This window comes from Protopterus annectens, chromosome 6.part0 (assembly GCF_019279795.1).
Source record: "Protopterus annectens isolate FY-2018-M chromosome 6.part0, PAN1.0, whole genome shotgun sequence".
Classification (NCBI taxonomy): domain Eukaryota; kingdom Metazoa; phylum Chordata; order Ceratodontiformes; family Protopteridae; genus Protopterus; species Protopterus annectens.
The window spans coordinates 614,899,737-614,920,718 of NC_056737.1; the positions used below are offsets into that span (position 1 = coordinate 614,899,737).

At 37.5% G+C, this 20,982-nt stretch overlaps 1 protein-coding gene across 1 annotated transcript in view; it reads right to left on the reverse strand.

The window, feature by feature from the left end:
- Positions 1-20,982, reverse strand: part of NEMF (nuclear export mediator factor) — a 1,922,187-nt gene that overhangs the window by 1,359,636 nt on the left and 541,569 nt on the right. Inside the window, exons 9-10 of the mRNA XM_044074284.1 lie at positions 10,830-10,900; positions 10,676-10,751 (exon numbers count right to left, since the gene is read on the reverse strand). Of these exons, the coding sequence (XP_043930219.1) occupies positions 10,676-10,751; positions 10,830-10,900 (147 nt within the window). The remainder of the gene's footprint in view (positions 1-10,675; positions 10,752-10,829; positions 10,901-20,982) is intronic.

Sequence of the window (20,982 nt, forward strand, 5' to 3'; positions counted from 1 at the left end):
ATCCTGGCATCTGACAGGCAGCTAACAGTAAGCTTCTCCTTGTTCAGCCTAGTGTGTGGGACATCAGTGTGCCTGACTATAGAGTCACCTATTACTAGTGTGTTGGGTATGTTACTTTGCCTTAAGGGCTGTGATTGTGTGGCATACTGGTTTTGTGAAGTATATGTTTCATGGTTTGTGTTGGGGGATGGAGGTTGCTTGGATGTCTGCTTTGGAGGGCTCTGTTGCTTCTGCAGATTTTTATTTATAGCCTCCGAGTATGTTTTCGAGTATTTATGTGTGTTTTTTGCCAGTGCTGGTTTCATAGGTCTATATGAGACTGGTGGTGTGATGCAATTCCCTTCTCCTCTTGACTGCCTGGTCCAGACTTGGGTTGAGAGAGCTTAGTCTCCAGTTTGGCTGTATAATTGCATCTCTCGCATGTATTAGTGTTTGGTGGAAGGAGGAAAGGGTTGTCTGTGTACATGAGGCAATTGTAACATTGCCTCAAAATGCCCAGATTCACCAGTTGGACCGGAGAGTACACCTAAAACTGCCCTTTGGACATGCCTGGATAGGTACAGTGAACTGTTTTACTGATTGGCTGGTAAGGTCGAATAGAGAGCCTTGTCCTTCTCTAAAGTATAGGGGGGTCTAGTGCTAAGGTTTTTAGTGCTTGCTATGAGTTTTGAGCAAATGCCGGTATGAGAAGTGAATGGTTTGAGCGCGTAAGTTGAAAGTTTGTCTACTTCCAAGGGAAAAATTGAAGAGTAGACTTTGCGGAGCCGGGAATACTTATACCTTAGCTAACCGGTGCTGCCCAGCGCGCAAAACTGTGCAAATGCGGGTTTAATTGTAGGGAAATGAAAGAGATAGAACTTAGCCCAAAAATGGCCAATAAACTACTCATTTCTGGGCTGAAACCACTCCTCCAGGGACAGATAGGCTGCTCAAGGCTCCCTCTCTCACAGTGAACAGAGAAACTTCCTTCTATCCAAGTAAGGTATGGACAAACACAGAAAGGTGTAACACAGCCCTGAATTCAGCACTAACCTGAAAACTGGACTATACTAGCTTAGAAAGGCAGGAAAACAAGTACTTTTTTTGTTTTTTGTTTTCAGAAAATAAAGCAGATACAATCAAAAAACACTTTAAATGCACAGAAATGGCTATCACACTTGAGTGTGTAGCCTACAACAGTTAAACAGGTAATTTAAACACAAAAACGACTTTGTTAAAGTGCAAGCAGTAAAATAAGTACAATATGTAGCTGAAATAAACTTTTTAAATCACAGAAACCCTAGAAAATTGGTGTTTTAGGTGGAATTAGCTAAAGGCAGCAAGAAAATGCAGAAAAAATATACTTAATCACGGCAAAGTCTCTCTTTTGTTTCTCTGTTGCTGTAGAACTCTGCAGGGCACCAGGCAGGAGCTTGCTGAGCTGTATACTAGCACAAAAACCTTGCAAATGCGGGTTTTATAGCAGGGAAATGAAAGAGATAGAAATTAGCCCAAATTGGCCAATAAACTACTAATTGTGGGCTGAAACCACTCATCCAGGGACAGATAGACTGCTCAAAGCTCCCTTTCTCACAGTGAGCAGAGAAACTTCCTTCTATCCAAGTAAGGTATGGGCAAACACAGAAACTTTTAACACAGCCCTGAATTCAGCACTAACCTGAAAACTGGACTATACTAGCTTAGAAAGACGGGAAAACAAGTTTTTTTCAGAAAATAAAGCAGATACAATAAAAAAAAACACTTTAAATGCACAGAAATGGCTATCACACTTGAGTGTGTAGCCTACAGCAGTTAAACAGGTAATTTAAACACAAAAACAACTTTGTTAAAGTGCAGGCAGTAAAGCAAGTACACTATGTAGCTGAAACAAGCTTTTTAAATCACAGAAACTCTACAAAATCAGCGTTTTAGGTGGAATTAACTAAAGGCAGCAATAAAATGTAGAAAAATGATACTTAACAAATTATCCTTAGTTTACTCATACTGCCCCTCAATACTTTATGCACATGATATTGCAATTTACAGGCCAAACCCTTACCACAGCAACATCAAAAATGCAACTACAGAAAGATCTTCTCTTACTATCTAATAACTAAATTCATGTACCTGGTACCTACCAATCAGCATGTCATTCAGTGGGCATTATTCAGAATGACCACTGAATAACATATTCCAAACTGGGATCTCCACTCTTGAAACAATGTCTTTCAAGTACATAGGTCTCTAACTAAACCAAAGCCTAAATTTCCAATTTTACTATTTTGGCTATAGAAAATCAGTGGTAAGGGACTATAGGGAAATGATCCTTCAAGCCCAGTTAAAATATAGACTGCAGGTAATTGCTGCTTAATGCAAAAAGAATGTGAGTTTACTTCAGACAAGTCTGAGCAAAATATGTATATTGACCACCTGATCCCCCGACACACACACCACGCTTTCTTTCTCCACTGGTAAGGGAAGCTATACAGAAATAATCCTTCAAACCCTCTCAGAGTATAAACTATCTGCAACTGCTGCTGCATCTAAAAACAATGTTATTTTAAACAACCATGAACAAAATGTGTGACTTGTCAGTCATATCCCACTGCCCAAGAGGCCATTACTGTGCTGTACTAAAATGTTAACTGGCTAATTGTTTGACACAGACCCAATCTCAGAGTGCTGAATGAAAGACCAGCTCTGAGGGATTTTAGTGGAACCAAGAACAGATTATTAAGAAGAGGAAAATTACTAAGATGTATTAAATATTATATGGCAACTATATGAAGGAGTAAGAGGAGATTAGAAAAGATGGTGAGGAAAGATTAGAACTACGCATTACAAAAGAACAAAGGGAGGGAATCTGTAAGACCTCTAGGCATGCCAAGAACTCCAGAAAATTCAAGATACTTGCATAGAGATGTTTGCACAGGTATTTTTACACTCCAGGTAGACTTCAGAAAATTTCTTCTCAAGCAGAATGTTGGAGATATGAAGGGAATGACAATAGGAACATACTTTAGGGACTGCAGGGAGATAAATGAGTTTAACGACTCCCTACAGAATATCCCGACACAATTGGTGGTAGAACATTTATATTATCCAAAGAGATTATGCTATTAATTTAGTGCCTTGGTTTAAAATTGCCAAGATACAGTAAAGCCTTAAGTTTAATGTTACGAGCAGGTAAAAAACAATTATACAAAAGCAGAAATCAAGGATTAAAACTACTGTAAATGAAGTACTGAATGTAATAAAGAAAATTCAGGAAATAGATATGGAATTATTAAAATAGGGTGTAGTAATGTTCACAAAAATGAACAGTACAAGTGGGAACAATAAACAATAAAGTAACGGTAGGAACTATAAAGTAAGCTATATGCGCTAATGCACAACAGATGAATGACATTGTGCATACAATGGAAAGTCTCATTGTGATATTTCTTTTTTCATTGCTATTAATGTATGTTAACTCATGCTGCAAATTAATAATGTAATGAAAAACAGTAAAATCATTTAAAAATGCACAACTTCTATCAAGATCCATTCTGTTCAAACTTCTTAAATCAAACTCTTTCCCCACATTTAGCAAGCAGATTTGCACAAAGAAAAAAACAAACACCTTTCACCTCCATTTCCATATTTCCAAAAAACTTAATTGCTAATGCTAATACCTCTGAAAAACTACACAGGACATATACTCACAATAATTTCAATATTTATAATTATACTGATTTGGAGGTGACAGAGGGATTTTTTGGACTATTCACAAAATTATTTACTTTTGTGCCAACAAGGAAACCAAAAATAGATGAAATAATATTGGATATTAAACTTTTTACTAGGAAATTAAATTTAGCAGTATTATTTCAGGATAATCCATATACTGGAGAGAGTAAATTAAAGAAGCGTAGTATATATAACCCTCCATTACACCAGGACATTTACAGTTTTGAAAAGTGTACTATTAATATGATTAGGGATGAATATGGGAAGAGAAGAAAGCTGATTTCCAATTTAAACAAGCAAGAAAAGGAAATTTTGCAATTATTTAATAATAATGGAATGATTAGAGTTATGAAGCCTGACAAGGGGGGAGAGGTAGTCCTTATGGACCAATGGGGATAATACTAATAGGATGTTAAAAATATTGGATACAGAAAATAGATATTGTATTATATCCAAAAATGAATTGAATATATTCTACAGAAGAATTGACTTAACATTAGAGGACAATTTATTGCAAGGATTAATTGATGTGGAATTATTTAACTTTTTGAAAGTACCCAAACCTGTTATACCTGCGATTTTTGGAATCCCAAAAATACATAAACAACTTGAAGACCCCCCCACTGAGGCCAATTGTCACGTCCCACGGATCCAAGACGCAGCCTTTAGCAATATTAGTTGATACCACATTAAAAGATTTTCATTTGAAGTATCCACATATATTGGTAGACTCCTGGGACTTTTTAGGTAAATTTAGTACTATTCCATTTAATTTGAGCTTTCTTTTCCTGACCACTGATGTAAAAGATTTGTTTTCGGTGATTCCCCATAAGAAGGGTCTGGAGTGGTTTGAAAAGATGCTTACTGATTTTCAAATGTTGAATCCAGGCGAGTTTAGATTGGTACTAGAAAGTATGGAATTAGTTTTGAAATATAATTTCCTTTATTTTCAAGGTGATATATACCATCAACTTGACGGTGTAGCTATGGGCTCAGCATGCGCCCCAATTTATACAAATATTATTATGCTATACTGGGAATTAACATATGTCTTGGATTCAAGGTTTAAGCAATATATAGTGAGATATTATAGGTTCCTTGATGACATTTTTATTGTTTGGGAGGGCACACATGAAATTATAAAATAATTTATTGAATTTTTGAATAATAGTACCAATTTCCTAAAATTTACATATGACTGGAATGAGAATGAAATGCATTATTTGGATGTTAAGGTGAGTAAATATTACGAGAAAAGGAACTATATGTCCAAGATTTATAGAAAGGAATGTTATTCCAACTCCTTGCTACATTACCAGAGTGACCACCCTAACCACTTAAAAAGGAATGTCATTAAAGGTCAGATGATTAGGGTGTCAAGAATGACCTCGGACCCTAATGATTTTATTAGAGAACTTGATTTGGTTTAAGATATGTTTAGGGAAAGAGGGTATCCCAAAAGGTTGATAGAGAATGTTAAGGAGGAAATTATTAAGAAGCGAAATGTAGAATATGGACCATTATTAAAGTAGGGGTCAATAGATATCAGCAACATAGAGCATTTTGATAGTGAGTTAGACAATATGAATAGAAACAAAATTATTACTAAATCTAACTTGAAAGAGAATGTTAGTGTTAAATCCGGAGAAGAACTACCACGGCTGATATTATCCTATTATTCTGATATGGGATGGCTGAGGAGGTGTATTAATGGGATTTGGAACATGTTCAGTAGGATGCCCACGAGAGTGCAGTTTTTTTCAGGAACCCTTAAAATATAGCTTCAGGAGAAATATGAATTTGAAAAATATCCAGGAGATGAAGAAAGGTAAAAATAATGGAGGGGTAGAGCGGAAAACAGGTACACATAAATGTGGTAGGTGTGCCCAATGCCCGTTTATGGCGGGTGAAAAGGAACATTATATTTCTAGCATTGGTTTTAAATTGATGAGTCACACCTACTCTAGTTGTTATACAAGAGGAGTTGTGGCATATTGTTTAACATGCGGGGCATACTACTTGGGGAAAACCGAAAGGAATTTAAGAAATAGGGTATATGAACATGTCAGAGACATTAATAAAAAGAATGAGAACAATGCCCTTTATAGGCATACCCTTAAATGTATGAACATGAACATCAAATTTTGGGTATTGGAAGAAGTCAAACAGAAGGATAGGGGTGGTGACTGGGAAACATTCCTGGAATATCGTGAGATGATATGGCAAATTAGACTGGATTCCTGTACTCATCCAGGAATGAATGACCATATCTCTATAAAATCAGCCCTGAAATTGTCGTCATTAAACCCTAAGAGGACATTATGATTCTTATATATATATATATATATATATATATATATATATATATATATATACACATACATACATATGTATGTATTTTTATGTTATTACTATTATTATTTATTTATATACACTATACTCCTAGGTGTTACCATTGACAACCACTTAAAAGTTTGACTTACATGTTAACCAAATGATCAAAACCATCAACAAAAAACTAGGTTCACTATATAGAATAAAAAAGTTCCTGACTCCAATTGTCAGGGTAGCTATTGCATGCGCCCACCTTCTCTCGACTCTCCTGTATGCATCCCCTCTTCTTATTAATATTAACAAGACAACTTTAAACAAGATTGCTACCTGTTATAATCACATCGCCAGATTTGCTACAGGGCTCCCCTTCAGGACACATCACTGCATCAACCTATCACAACTCGGCTGGCTCGAACTACCGAGTCTATTGCTATATCATCAACTGATCTTGGCCCATAAAATTATACATAACCCAGAAAATACCCCTGCACTCTCAAACCTAATCACCCTGCATAACAACCCAAGACCACTGCACTCATCCAATAGAGTCCTCATCAATACCCACAAAACTAACAACCAAGCCGGGGACTCTCTCCTTGCCAACTCTGTGGCCAGTACATGGAATCTCTTACCATCTGAGATTACCTCACTTCCTTCTATAAGTCATTTCAAAACCAAGCTCAAACAATTTCTGGACTCAAACAGGAACTGCTATTGTATCAAGCCGGGTTAATCCTCTCTCTTCACTATCTTTTGCTGGTTAATGGCACCTCTAGTCATCACACTCCTGATATGAATTTCTACACTCGTAGAAGTCTAGTAAAAAAAAAAAAAATTGTTTTTTATGCTATGATATCTTGTTTTACACGATATACTATTGTGCTAAATCATTCTATGTATTGTTACAATTTGTTACTTTGCCATGCTTTTCTTGTCTTATGTTACTATGGAGCTTTTCTCCCCGGGCCTCCGCTGAAAATGGAAATAAATCCAGTCGGACTATCCCGGTTAACAAATGTAAAATAAAAAATAAAATAAATAAATAAATATTCTTCACAGATTTACCAATCGACTTTAGTCTTATCTGCAATGGCAAAAGGAGGAATTGTGCATTACCTTCCACTGTTAGCTGTAGATTTACTCATCAAACTATACTGCAGTGCAGTTTACTGATTTGTTGACTACAAGAACATACTACTATTACTCATTATCTACAGCATTATTCATCTACTACTTTGAGTGAAACTCAACGGCTGAGACCAGTAGAAGTCCAAAGGGATTAGCGTTCCTAACAAGAAAAAGCAAGTTAAATAAAGCTTCTCTTGTAGCATAGATAGATAAAGTCACGACTATGGCTCAAGTGATGGGGGGGGTTCAATTACCTGCTCGGCCTCCTGATGATTCTGGAAGGTAAGGATGCACATGTTTAACCTGGAAGACAGGGTGGCACAGCTAGCTATGCAATGCTACAATCCCGTGAAGCACAGGTGGCAATACAAATGCATAGCCAGGAGGTAAGCATTACGCTCACCAAGCCACCACCTTGAGGCAGCCTTCAAACTTGGGAATGAATGAGCAGTATCCAGCTGGGGGGAGATTTAATGGCTGAGCAGGCCCAAAGGAAAACATTGCAAGCAAAAAATAAATAAATAATAAACTAAATAAAAATTGAAATACACACACACATATATATATATATATATATATATATATATATATATATATATATATATGGGTCCCCTTCAGTCGATCGAACATTTACAAGTTCGAATCACATATGGCTGAGACCACGTGTTCGAACTTGTAAAAGTTCGATCAGACTGAATGGAGATCTCCATACAGAAAGGAAAGGGAAGATTTCCCATTTCCACAATGTAGTGCGATCTCAGAGTTGGTATATTTAAGGGGGGTGTGGGGGGTACAGGGGGGCATAGCCCCCCAGCTATAGACGTTTAGTTTTGTGTTTTTTTGTTTTGTGTGCTTTTACTTCAGTGTTCGAACTTTTACAAGTTCGAAAATATGGTCTCGGCCATATGTGGTTCGAACTTGTAAATGTTCGATCTACTGAAGTAGATCCATATATGCACATATATACATACATATATTCTTCAAGTAGATTATGAAAATCCTAGACATGTCTTCCAACAGCCCTTGCCAAAGTATCTACACAAAGGTTCAGATAACCCATCATACAGAAGGCTCTACATGTTTCTCCCTGAGCTCAGAAACAGTGAGGTCCCTGACAGTTTCTCTAGCCTCCCTTGCTAGGTGAGACTGGAACTAGGACAGGTAAGATGAATAAGCAATTGTTCTCATCTCCAAAGTGGTAGAAAAGTAACCTCTCTTGCCACACCTGTTCAGAGCTTTATATTCCTGTAAGGAGGAAATCTGGCAAAATGTTGTGATTTCTGAAACCTATGCTGGGCTGTACAGATCACACAGAAATCTGCACAAAGAAGCTCACTTAATTAAGCAATCTAATCAGACATGTGCCTGTAAAAGGCATCAACCTTCTTACTGGGGCAGAAAAGTGGAATCACGATAGTTTCAGACTGCTTTGCCAGTATCCAAAGGTGGTTCCATGGGAAGAATAATCCAAGGCTATCCAGTTCTTCACTCCAGAAAGTCTGAAAAGCATTTCTGGCAGTAATGCAACAAGTACTCATAGCCACTCTAGACTGTTTCTTGTGAGACAGATGGCCTGTACAAAGGAGGTCCTTTGAAAAGGAAGCAGGAACTTGGTGGACTCATTATCCATGTCCATCTATGAGACAGTGGCTATAGAGTCCTCAGACTCCTCACAACAACCTGAATATGCCAGGAAGTCTTGCACTCCACACTACCCATGGGGTGAGCCCAGAATCAGATAATTACAAAGGAGAAGATGTGAAAGACAGGTGCTGTGTGTTGAGTGAATCAAATGAAGGCACACTTTGGATACAAACCTGTGCAAGGACTGGCACTTCTTTTAGTACATACTTGCCAAGGTGGAGATTCAACCTCCCATGATATACATTTTTGCAAGGCATGAAATATTTGCTTGATGTCCAGCCCTAGTACAAGAAGACCTGAGACTTGCTAGCCTACCTAGGACTTGAACAGAATCAACTCAGTCCTGTGTACTGTCAATTTGTGAATGAGTTAAAGTAAGGAACAGTTCTCCAAATTGAGTCTGGCTGACTTCAGCCTCCATCAAATCAAGTAATAACTGGCTGGACACAAAAACATTTGACACCCCAGCCACGCCCTGCCTGGGAGTGTATACTAGTTCCATTATTCTCTATCCCTCCAGTCCCTTTATCTTATGTTGTAACTGAAGATGGATACAGTCTCAAACTTTTGACAGCCAAGGATTAAACCCAACGCCTGAAGTTAAGTAGGACTGATTTAACACTGGACTTTACCTTATGGGAAGACAAGCCACAACCTGCTAACATTTGCCTTTGTGATGGTGTTCCAAACTGTGCATGTACTTCTGTGAAGTACCTTTCCACCACTCCCTATGTGCAAAATGCTCAACTGCCTCCATCCTTCAGGATGCAAGTAGGTCATACTCGATTCAAGTTTTTTTTTCCCTATTTGCAGCAGTTTTTGCACAACCTCCTCCTCAAAATAATAAAGACAATGCCTGTTTTAATCATGGCTGGTAGTGTGACAGCCACAAGGGCACTTACTGTGTTACTTAGGCATGCAAAAGTAGACCTTCACCACTAACAGCACATGTAATGGTTTGAATATTGCAATTGCAAGCAGGAATTGGGAGGTTTGGGATATGCATGTACTGATAGATCAGGCATGTTACATTACAATGCAGATCAGAATGGGTGTAGCAATATCCCCAAATGCAGAAGAATCCACATTTTACAGAATGGTGAAGAAGTCATCCAAGTACCAATCAAGGAGGGTGAAAGATGTTGGAGCAGATGTTTTGTCCAATATTTTCTGACTTGGATGAAGTAAGCAACTGGTCAGGTTTATGAGAGGAAACATTTTTCAGCAACATGGCTGCCATTAACTGCCTTTTAAAACCATACGGTGCATAGGGAGAAATTATTTTGTTGTGTTACCTTTATCTGTTTCACAAACAGAACAAGGCAAACTAACGTGAATTACACTGCTTTAGTGCATGGCTAAAAGAGCTACGATTTATTCAGCTGTTATAGTCTCAGGCCTTACACCATTCCTCTAGAGTTATGCTGCCTCTCAAACAGTTCATGAATTGGGTGCATTGAAAAAGTACATTCTAGCTACCATCATTCTCCTGTCTGCTGTCTAAAGAACTGCAGTAACGTCATTTAAACAGTAGAATCACCTATCTATACATTTTCTGAAAAGCACTGTACAGCCCCAGTGACTGTAAACATCAAAACAATATGGCTGCAAAGGGGTAAAAAAGACAATACATATAAACATCAAAACAATATGGTTCCAAAAGGAGACAAGAACTGTAGAAAGAGGAATAAAATTAAAAGTAAATTGTTTTTCTGATTAGCTGTATTACAGTACTCAGTGATACAGTAAAGTGTCAAGCAGAAAAAAAATCACCATACAGTGAAAAAAAATCATCTTGCTGTTTTACTTAATGAAATGTTTCTAGATGTTCCTATAAAATGTTAAGACACTGAAAACTCACCTTATTAAAAGATTCAAATTCTTTATAAGGACAACTGAAATGCTGGGCAAAATGGAATGGGTGGAATTCTTCATATCTGCAAAATAAATAGTATACATGTAGAATTTGATGATGCAGGACTTGAAATAAAATGTACACATAAAATTATTGTTACGTTAATAAATCTTCTGAAGGTGCTCCTGGCTCCAAGCTTGGTTTCTTTTCTCTTTTCTGAATTATGTAACCCTGAAAGAGAAATGGGAATGACTATTATAACCATGTGAAAGTATTTTATTCTCCTTAAAACTACCGCATTTACAATATTCTTCAGCAATCATAATCAAGCACAAGCACTAAATATTTGTGCCACTCAATAGCTACTAGATATCTCAAAGGTATTTAAATTATCACATCATTTTTACTGATTTATATATTTCTTCCAACTACTTTTGATATTATTGAAAGACTGCGGTGGGGCAGCAGTTAGCATTGTCACCTCACAGCAAGAGATCCTTGGGTTCGATTCTCGGCTGGAGTTCATTCTGTGCAGAGTCTGCATGTCCTCCCTGTGGCTGAGTGAGTCTTAAAAACATACAGGTAGGTGCATGTGGGTGTGCCTTCGAGAAGGTTGGGTATTGGACTGCAACTCGGCACCGTAAAAATCCACTGCCAATCAATCTGTGTACCAACGTTCGCTGTGGCAACCCCTAACTGGGAAAAGCCAAAAGACATTGCTTTTTACTTTTGATATTATTTTTATTTATTAGCTTATTAACTAAGTGGACTGATCCCTAAATAGCCTTTTCAGCCACAACCCAGGGCATATGCATAAATCACTAAAGCAGCACGCTTCCAGAAAGAAGGAAATGTGAAAAGCTCAGGATTAAACCTTAAAATCTGAAGCTGAAGGCAGCAACATTTACTACTGTACCATCTTTGTTAATATCATCCGGTTCAATGCTCACTCGTTATCTGATTAAATTTTTATCCACCGTTTTACATAAAGGTGCTCCTTTGCATCCTTAAAAGGTCTTGATCATGGGTAAAACAAATCCATACCTATAGCACTATGGAACATGTGAGAGGTTACAGGTGGAAGCAATCACATGCAGTATAAACTAGATCCTACTGAAAGCAATAGCTAGAGGAAGGTCTAAAGGCAAGGAGTCTGAATCCAGAGTCCAAAAGAGGTCCAACTGAAGAAAATAATTGTCCAAGCAATAATGTTTGGGAAAACTGTGAACCTACAATGCACTGGCAATGACACAAATGTCCACAATGAATGTAGTCTTGAAACAGGCATGCCACTAAGGAAATGTCGGACAAAATTTTATTTTTAATGGTGGTTACCCACACAGTAGCAGAAGACAGAGCAGCAACCAATCTGCATGAACAGCATTTGCTTAGTTACAAGATAGCCCCCCCTCTGTATCCACAACAAAGCTGACAATCAACAGGTATGTATTCCTAAGCTCACTAACCTTCCTCAGGTACAATCTAAGATGGCTGCGCAAATCAAGTATCTGAAATGTTCTTTCACTCTCTCTCTTTCTCCATCTCCTGGATTCAACCAAGAAAGAAAACAAGGAGGCAAATAACTTGGTTGTAGAACAGTTCAGAAACTACTTTCATGAAAAAACACATTAGTCAAGACAGCTATACATCAGTTATGAAAGGCCAAATAGCATTTCCAGCAAATAATGACCTGCACTTCTGGTATCCTACAAGCAAATATAATGGCTGCAGAAAAAGCTCCTCCTTAAGATGAACTTAAAAATTTGAAATTTGCAAAACTAGTTGGTTTGAATGAAGGACCGCTGTGGTGGTGCTGCGGTACCGTTGTCGCCTCTCAGTAAGACGCTGTCCGGTTCGATTCTCAGCTACAGCGTCTTCTGCGTGGAGACATGCATGAATGGGCGTACCTTCGTTGAAGGTTGTGCGTCAGGGCTGGCAACTCGGCACGTAAAAATCAACTGCCAATCATTAGCGGACCGGAGTTCCACTGTGGCGACCCCAACCGGGAAAAGCCAAAAGATACAACCAACCGGGAAAAGCCAAAAGATACAAGTTGGTTTGAATGAAGGATGGGCAAGCCTGTCAGTTATAAAGTACAGGCCCTAAAGAGGAAAAAAGGTTTTCAAATGTGGAAAGAGAAGCTGAACCCTCTTAATGAACTATTTAAGGAAAGCCAAAGCAGAACTCTGTTTGTTAATTAACTCATTAATTAATATAGTTGACTAAAGTAATGTTCTGATCCCAAATTACTAATTTCAATCACTATCTAGGAGACATTACTTTAGATGAATGAACAGAAACACCGTTAAGTGTCTAGGATTAGGAAATCAGCAGATACAATATAAGCACTGCGAGACAGAAAACTGTACAGAACACAACACGGGGAACACTGATAGGGCAAATACAGATGGCTAATGTAAAATCTATTATGACATAATGGCATTTTCAAGCTTAAACTCCACATAAAAGCATAAGATAAGTGCTTATTAGAGCTGCACATGTAGTCATTTGGTGTTTTCTATACTTTTACTGCTTATTGAATTTTATAAACTTTTTTTTTTTTTTTTTTTTTTTTTTTTTTTTTTTTACAGTTTGGTTAAATTTGCTGGTTTTGTGTCTTTAACAGCCATCTGGACGCTAGAGTACCAGACTCCACTCCCAAGTATTCTCCCTGTGATTTTACACTTTATGACTAACAGCTATATTGTGCATATTACAGTCACATGGTGTTTGTGTGATTAACCAATCCTCTGTGTTGTTAGTGAGTTCTCCCTTGTTAATTCATTAGATATCATCCAACATCTTTAGTTTCCTAAACAAAGCATTTACCCTGTGATTTTCAACTCTTTACTCCAGTTTTATATTTACTCATATTAAAATACAGTTTAAATTTTTTTTTGGTCTGGGTATAAATTTGCTGAGGACAGCAGTGATTATTCAGAGGCAGGGAATAATTTACTAGTGTTTCTGAGGGGTGGGCATTACTGGCTGGAATCTAACTGCTTTCTTTTGTCTACTAATCTTAAAAGTACCTGTAGCCATTTTGCCTGTATCTTTCCCAATACTTCAGGGAAGTTGAGATGGAGAACATGTGCTGACAAGAGTTTTTCTGGCATTTTCAAGCTTAAACTCCATATAAAAAGCAGGCTAAGTATTTATTTTGGCTGTGCTTGTTAATTGTGATGTTTTTTGTACCTTTACTGCTCATTTTATTTAATTTTACATCATTTTTAGTATTAGGTTAAAGTTGCCAGCTATGAGTCTTGAACAGTTGCCTAGCTGTAAAGACCATCAAATTGCACCCCTTTCAATTTAAACAAAATGCTCTCCCTGCAATTTTATACTTTATCATTTTTTTTTACAGAAAACTGCAGTTCAGTTGTAATAGCCTGTATTGTGTGCTTTTAGCTACCTGGCTATTTGTGTGATTAATAGATGCTCCACTTTGTTATAGTGAGTATTCTCCCTTGTTAAATTAACTAGATAACATCTCCATTTTTGTAAACAAAGTTTTTCCCTGCAGCTTTCCTCGTTTTTCCCCATTTTTACACAATCTTACAATGTATTACCATCTCAGCTGTTTTTCTAGTCTGGGTGAGAACTTGTTGGAGGCAGTAGTGATTATTCACTGATAAGAGGATAGTGTGCTGCTGTTACTGAGGAGTGGGCATTACTGGTTAGAGCTCTAACTGCTTTTACTGATTCTTTCACTTTGTCTACTCAGCTTAAAACTGGATGACAGCACCACAATGCTGTATTTGGCAGAGGCAGGCACTTTCAGTTTCAAACTCTCTCTGTGGAACCTTAATCAATTCCCCCTTCCAATTACAGCTACATAAACAGCAATGTTAAGCTGTAGTACATCTTTGCAGCTGTAAACCGAATCTCAAAGCCAGTCTTCGACCAATTATTTACTGCTTACCTGGTTTTGGTGCTTGAACTACATTCAATTATCTACATGTAATATATTTACCCCAATACCTCAACTAGAAGACAAAAAGGTAGTATCCTCCCTTATTCATCCAACAAATTGTCCTTATTGCTTTGCTAGACTAGAATACAGACTGCATACAGTTAACTTTGTGATTAAACTTTAATTAATTTACATTTGCTATTTTTTAATAAATACTTTAACCGGGGAACTGAAACACTTTACCAACACACCACACACTCTTGGTCAAAAGGTCTGCAAACTAATCTATCCTCTGTTGTCAGCCTTATAACACTCAAGTAATGTAGAAACTGCCTGATGCTCACAGATAATGATCGCTTACTTAACTCTTCATTGTCTACTTGTGAGAAATACAAGAATCTAGCCAAATGCAAGGCCACACTCTCACAAACAATTCCTGTTATCACTCACCTGCACCACACTCTCCACACAGACTGTATTATCATATTATGAGGCACTAAAAAAAATCCTTGCCCAAGCCACAACAGACTACTACGTACAAGGCCCACAGTAAACCAAACACTGTAACATTGTTAAAGACAACACATCTGAGAGTCACGAGGTAGTGGCACAACCTAGACCAATTGCAGCAAAGCCATCTTCAAACACAAACAGAAAAGCACTAGTGATTGGTGACTCCATAGTTAGGGACATGAAAGCCACACTCACAGGGTTGGAAAAAAGCAAGATGACAGTGAGCTGTCTCACTTGTTATAAGGGCCCTTATGACACACAAACCACACAGCCATGAATAGAGCATGGTGGTGGCCGGCATAGGGGGTAAATGACCAGGTGTGCATAATCCTGAGGAATATAGAGAGGGACACATGACAGAGCTCTCCATGAATATCACAAATGCAGGCTAGACCTTAGTACTGATCAGAATCCTTCCATCACCCAAAATAATGCAAAGAAAAGATGACTGTTTTTACCAATTCTCTAATCACATGGTGTCATTCTAAGGGGATTCAGTATTGTGCCAGCATGGGATGAGATGCTTGACAATCGTTTATTGCTTTGCCAGGGATGATCTGTACTTTTCATCCCAAGGTTTCTGCATATTGGCGAAAGCTTCTGCAAGCCCCCTTCTGCCATTGTTTGGGCAAGGTCCAGCTTATAAACCTCCCAACTTAACTTCCTAAAACAAAGCAATCATTAGACTATATAAAGGTGGCTCTACTTAATGCTATAAGTCTAAACAACAAACTGTTGGACCTGCATCCTGCATTTTGAGCATACTCATATGTGTTGTTACAGAAATCTGGTTTAAGTGTCCAGACAGAACTCCCTCAATACCTGGGTATTTTGCTCACTACTCAGTCTAGAGCAGAAAGGAACTGTGGAGGTGTAGCCATAATTTGTTAGAGACCACATTACATCAACACAGATACCTAGAGACTCTCAATCTGATATTGAGATTCAAACCACTCTAAATAAGATCAGCTATGAGTTTACAGCATGCTACAGAACTCCTCCATATCTGCAGAAAAATCCCTCAACGTTCCTAAATAGTCTTGATGAACTCCCCATACTTAGGAATGCGGTTATCCTTGGTGATCTTAACTACCTAACGATTATCTGGGGACCTATACCACTAACACAGAATAAGCACAAAAGTCTTGGATTTCATAAACAAAAACACTCTTAATCATATTGTTTAAGCCTCTACTAGAGAACAAAATATACTTGACCTAGTCTTAAACTTAGCACCTGTACGTACTATCCCCAAGATATCCTTCCCTCACTGATCAACTGCCCCCTCAGAAACTCCAAACCACTAGAATCAATTATTACAATATTCAAGGACTTAAAATGTTCAAATCTCCTACAATTCTATGATGAAGTCTCTAATATTGAGTGCAATGGTATTATCCATAATGTCTATACTAAAAAGAGTTATGCAGAAAAATTCAACGTGCACCTGAATAACTGTATTAAACTGTCAGACCCAAGTAGATCAAAGCAAATGGAGAGCATGATGGTCCTTGAACATTAATAAACTGTGTAATAAAAGGAATGATCTCCTAAACAAATATAATAAAATAAATGACTCACAAATTAAGGAGAACATCAAAAAGCTAAACAAGAAAATAAAAAGGATGCAAGAAAAATGAATTCATCCCATGAACTCAGACTGGCTACAGAACCTAAAGACATCTACAAATCTTTTAGTTTTTTCATAAAAACTAAAAAATAACACAGCATTGCTTCAAGCTTATTCATAATGGTACAAACTGCTCAGGATACAGTGGATATTGACAAAATACAGGCAAAGAAATTTAGAGCCGGTTTCACCACAGAAGCATCAACTCCAAACCTTTTCCCTGATGGAATCACGACACCATGCATTGAAGGTAATAAATACTCCAAAAAGGTACTGAGGGGTACAGCAGAAGCAACCACAATGGAATTCCAACAATTATAAACAAAAACAAACTTTATTACAAAAAAAACAAACAAAACAAAAAAAAAAAAACGCTTAACTTATTCACTACATTTCTCATCCATATCAATCAGACTTCAGATAAACTACACCCTAGATTTTCACTTCATTTATAACATTCTTAGTTAGGTAATTTCAATTTAATATCAACTGAATAATTAATATCAATTACTACACAATAAAACCTTCCACAAATATATTGTAATTAATATATTCCTGTTGTGCCCTACCTATAAAAAACTATAAACATATAAACTGTGTGTGTGAAAAGAATATGTAAAAAATCTTGAATTTTTTTTTTTTTTTTTTTTTTTTACATATTCTTTCCACACACACAGTTTAAAGATTTTTTTTACATATTCTTTCCACACACAGTTTTATATAGTTACAGGTTTTTATAGGTAGGGCAAAATAGGAATATATTAATTACAATATCCTTCTGAAACGTTTTATTGTGAAGTAATTGTTATTAACTATTCAACTGAGATTCAATGGTAATTACTTTACTAAGAATGTTATAAACTGAAGTGAAAATCTAGGGTGTAGTTTGTCTGATGAAATCTTGTTGATATGGATGAGAAACGCGGTGAATAAGTTAAGCGTTTTTTTTTTTTGTAATAAAGTTCATTTTTGTTTATAATTGTTGGAGTTCCGTTGTGGATGTTTCTGCTGTACCCTTCAGTACCTTTTTGGAGTATTTATTTGGTTCTTTGAAGTTTTGATACTGGTCTCCGGAGAGGTTTTTTTTTTTTTTTTTAGTTTTTTATGTATTGAAGGTACTCTATTCAACTAAGAATACCTACCTCATCCATGGGACTTATTAACTATTCGGCTGCCTAATAGCACTAGCAGCCCACTTCTCAACCTCTTCAACCTTCTCCTAGCAACTGGCTTTGTCCTACAGGAGTAGTGAACAGCTGTTGTGATGCCATTTCATAAGGGTGAACCCATCACAGAAACTGTGAACTACAACCTCTTCAGCCTACCAAGTCTTAAATACAAGCTCATTGAACATAACATGCCTGACCTAATTAATTATGATTTCACAAATTTTATCGGACTTGACCCCTAGTGGTTTGATTTTGTTATGGTTAGATTCTGTTCAATGATTTTTGTAAACTTCTCTGCGAAAGTTACTCAGGGTGTAGATTGTGGATAAGCTGTCCACACGGTGTACCTTGGCTTTACCAAGGCATTTGATACAACACTACATGCAAATAAAATAAAACAAACAAGATGAAGGAGCTCCAAACTGATCTGTCTGTAGTTAAACAAACAGTAAACTGGTTTAGAGACAGGATTCACACTGTAAGATTCGGGGGGGGGGGGGTCCTCTAAGCCCATGAAGGTGAACAGTGGGGTTCTGGTGTTTGACACCTACTTCTCAGATCTCCACTTATGAAAAAGGTTTTCTTTGGTTAACAACATTTGCAGATTATTGTAGGCTGTGAGTAATCATCTCGTCCTCCTCTAACATACAAGCACTCCAGTAGCTTACCCTTATTAACAGATGGTATACTAAAAATGGGCTCTAGCTCACTGGCAAAAAGTGCAACACTATTTCACTTGGTAAATACCTCCTAGCTCCAGCTTACAGCACAGATAATATACCACTTCAAAATGAAAAGCTCGTGAGAGACATGGATACCTGGGTGGACAGCTCTCTTACATTTGACCATCATGCTGCAACAGTGGTTAGGAAATCCTTTTATCTTGCACTGCTTAGAGCAAAAGGTATTTTTCCAGATCAAAAAAGTCCTGACCTCCTTGTAGATTGATTTGACCCATCATTGAATACAATGCTCCCTTTGGTATGTACCTTACCAAACATATCAAGCAATTGGAAAGACCCCATTAGTTTGTAATGAAAAAGGTAAGGGGCCAAAAAGGTCTGACCACAAGGAAAGATTGGAGGCTTTATAGACTCCTTAGAGATGATTTATGTCTTGCTTATAGGTCCACAAGGGATCCAGTAGTCCAAGAACTCTTATACCTAAATAAGTCAGACTGTCCAGCTGACACTAAAGCCAGAGATCTAAATCTACTCCAACAAAGATGAGTGTTGTGTTAGAAAGTCAAAGTGTAATTGAAGGTGTGTGAGAGTACAAGTGAGGTGTGATTAGGTTAAGTGGTTAGAAGTAGGATACTGACATTTTGCTGTATCCTAGGGATTCTTACTTAACTGTGCCTAGAAGTATAGATATGAGGATGCTTTTTTTAATATGGAAGGGGAGGAATTACCATAGTTTAAGATCCAATATGGAAAAGCAGGGATTTGGAGTTTTTTTTTTTTTTTTTAAGAGCTTATAGTGAAAGTCCTCAGTGATCAGGATTCCCGAGGTCATGGGATGGGGGTGGGGGGTGGGACAGGGGCACTTATAAATTTGGCTGCAAGGGAGATGAAGCATGGTTGCATAACAATTTGAACAGCTGTGAACATAAGAGAAGGTCAGCTTTTTATGACAGGTAGTTGTTTTTGTACTGTTTTGCAGTGGTGCTCTTTTGGAGACAGAGTGATGAATCGGCAGGTTCTACCAGGGAGACTTTGAAGTAGCAGTCAATTTCTCTTTAAAGCATATATAATTAATGGAAAGCCATATTCTAACTGGGTGAGTAGGATAACTTTCCCTACTGCTACTTCTGAAGCTTTCGAGAGGAAGCAGAGATTTTGTTGTCCCATAACAGAAGTGAGTTTATTTTCTTTTTGGTGTTTTCTACATGGTGGGTAATGTTAAGGGACAGGTCTAGCCAGAGGCCTAGATATTTGAATGATATAGTGGTTTCTACAGTAATATTATTCTGGCTTGCTATTTGTAATGTATTTGTGAGTTTGTGCAGTTTGTGTTTGATTCTGAAAAGCACTGGTTTTGTTTTAAATGCTTTAAGTAGTGTTTTCTTGTTGAGCCAGTAGATTAAGGTAACAAGTCAGATTGTAGTTGTTTTTGTAATACTGCAAGGGAATAATCTGAGTGGAATAGGACCATGGCATCAACATAAAGTAGAAGGAAGTGGGGAAGGTCTAACAGAAGCTGTTGATATAAATGGAGAAAAGTAGTTCAGATAGAATGAATCTGGAACAATTTGTTTCAGAATGGCCAATAGTGAAAGTGAAGAATATAGTTTGATATGGAAATAGTGAGCTAACAGCACACTGTGTTCAACAAGGTTAAATGTGCTGGAGAGGTCAATAAAATAGCACCTGTAGGTTGTCTTTTATCTACTCCTAGTAGGATTATATTGGTAAGTGACCATGGCAGTTGAAGTGCTATGTACAGGCCAGAATCAGTGATGTTTGTTAGACAGAAGGTTGAAGTGAATTTTTTTCTAGGATTTTATCGAGAGTGGAGAGGATGAAGATTGGGTTGTACTGGGAGAATCTGGAGAGGTTGCACTGTTTTGGAAATGGGTTAACCATTACAACTCTCCATTATGTATGGGAAAGTGTTTGTGTTAAGCAAAGGTTGTAGATGTGTTGAAGAGGGGTTGTGATGTGGTCTCTGTAGTGACAGATGAACCAGGAATGGATTCTTTCTGCTCCAGGTGAACTGTCAAACTTAACTGTTCAAGAACAGGTTGCATGTGTGTTTGACTGTGATAAATTTAAATTACAACTGAGGAATATACGGGGAAGGTTTATGAGGTAGTGAGGGTGTTTGAGAGAACTAGTAGAAGCTTGCTGAATTCTGAGAGGAAGCTGGGGGAAATGTGGGTGCAGAGTTGTTTGGAGTTACAGATTTGTTCCTACCTGCTAGCATGTTTACTTCTCTCCAGAACTGTTCAGGACTTGCTAGATTCCTAAACTGCACAAAGTTATATCTTGTATCTGCATTTGGGCTGGTCTTCAAACTGTGATAGGTTTCATCTCAGAGTTTAAATAGGGTTTTCAGTTCGTTGATTAGCCAGGCATTCTTTTTTTGG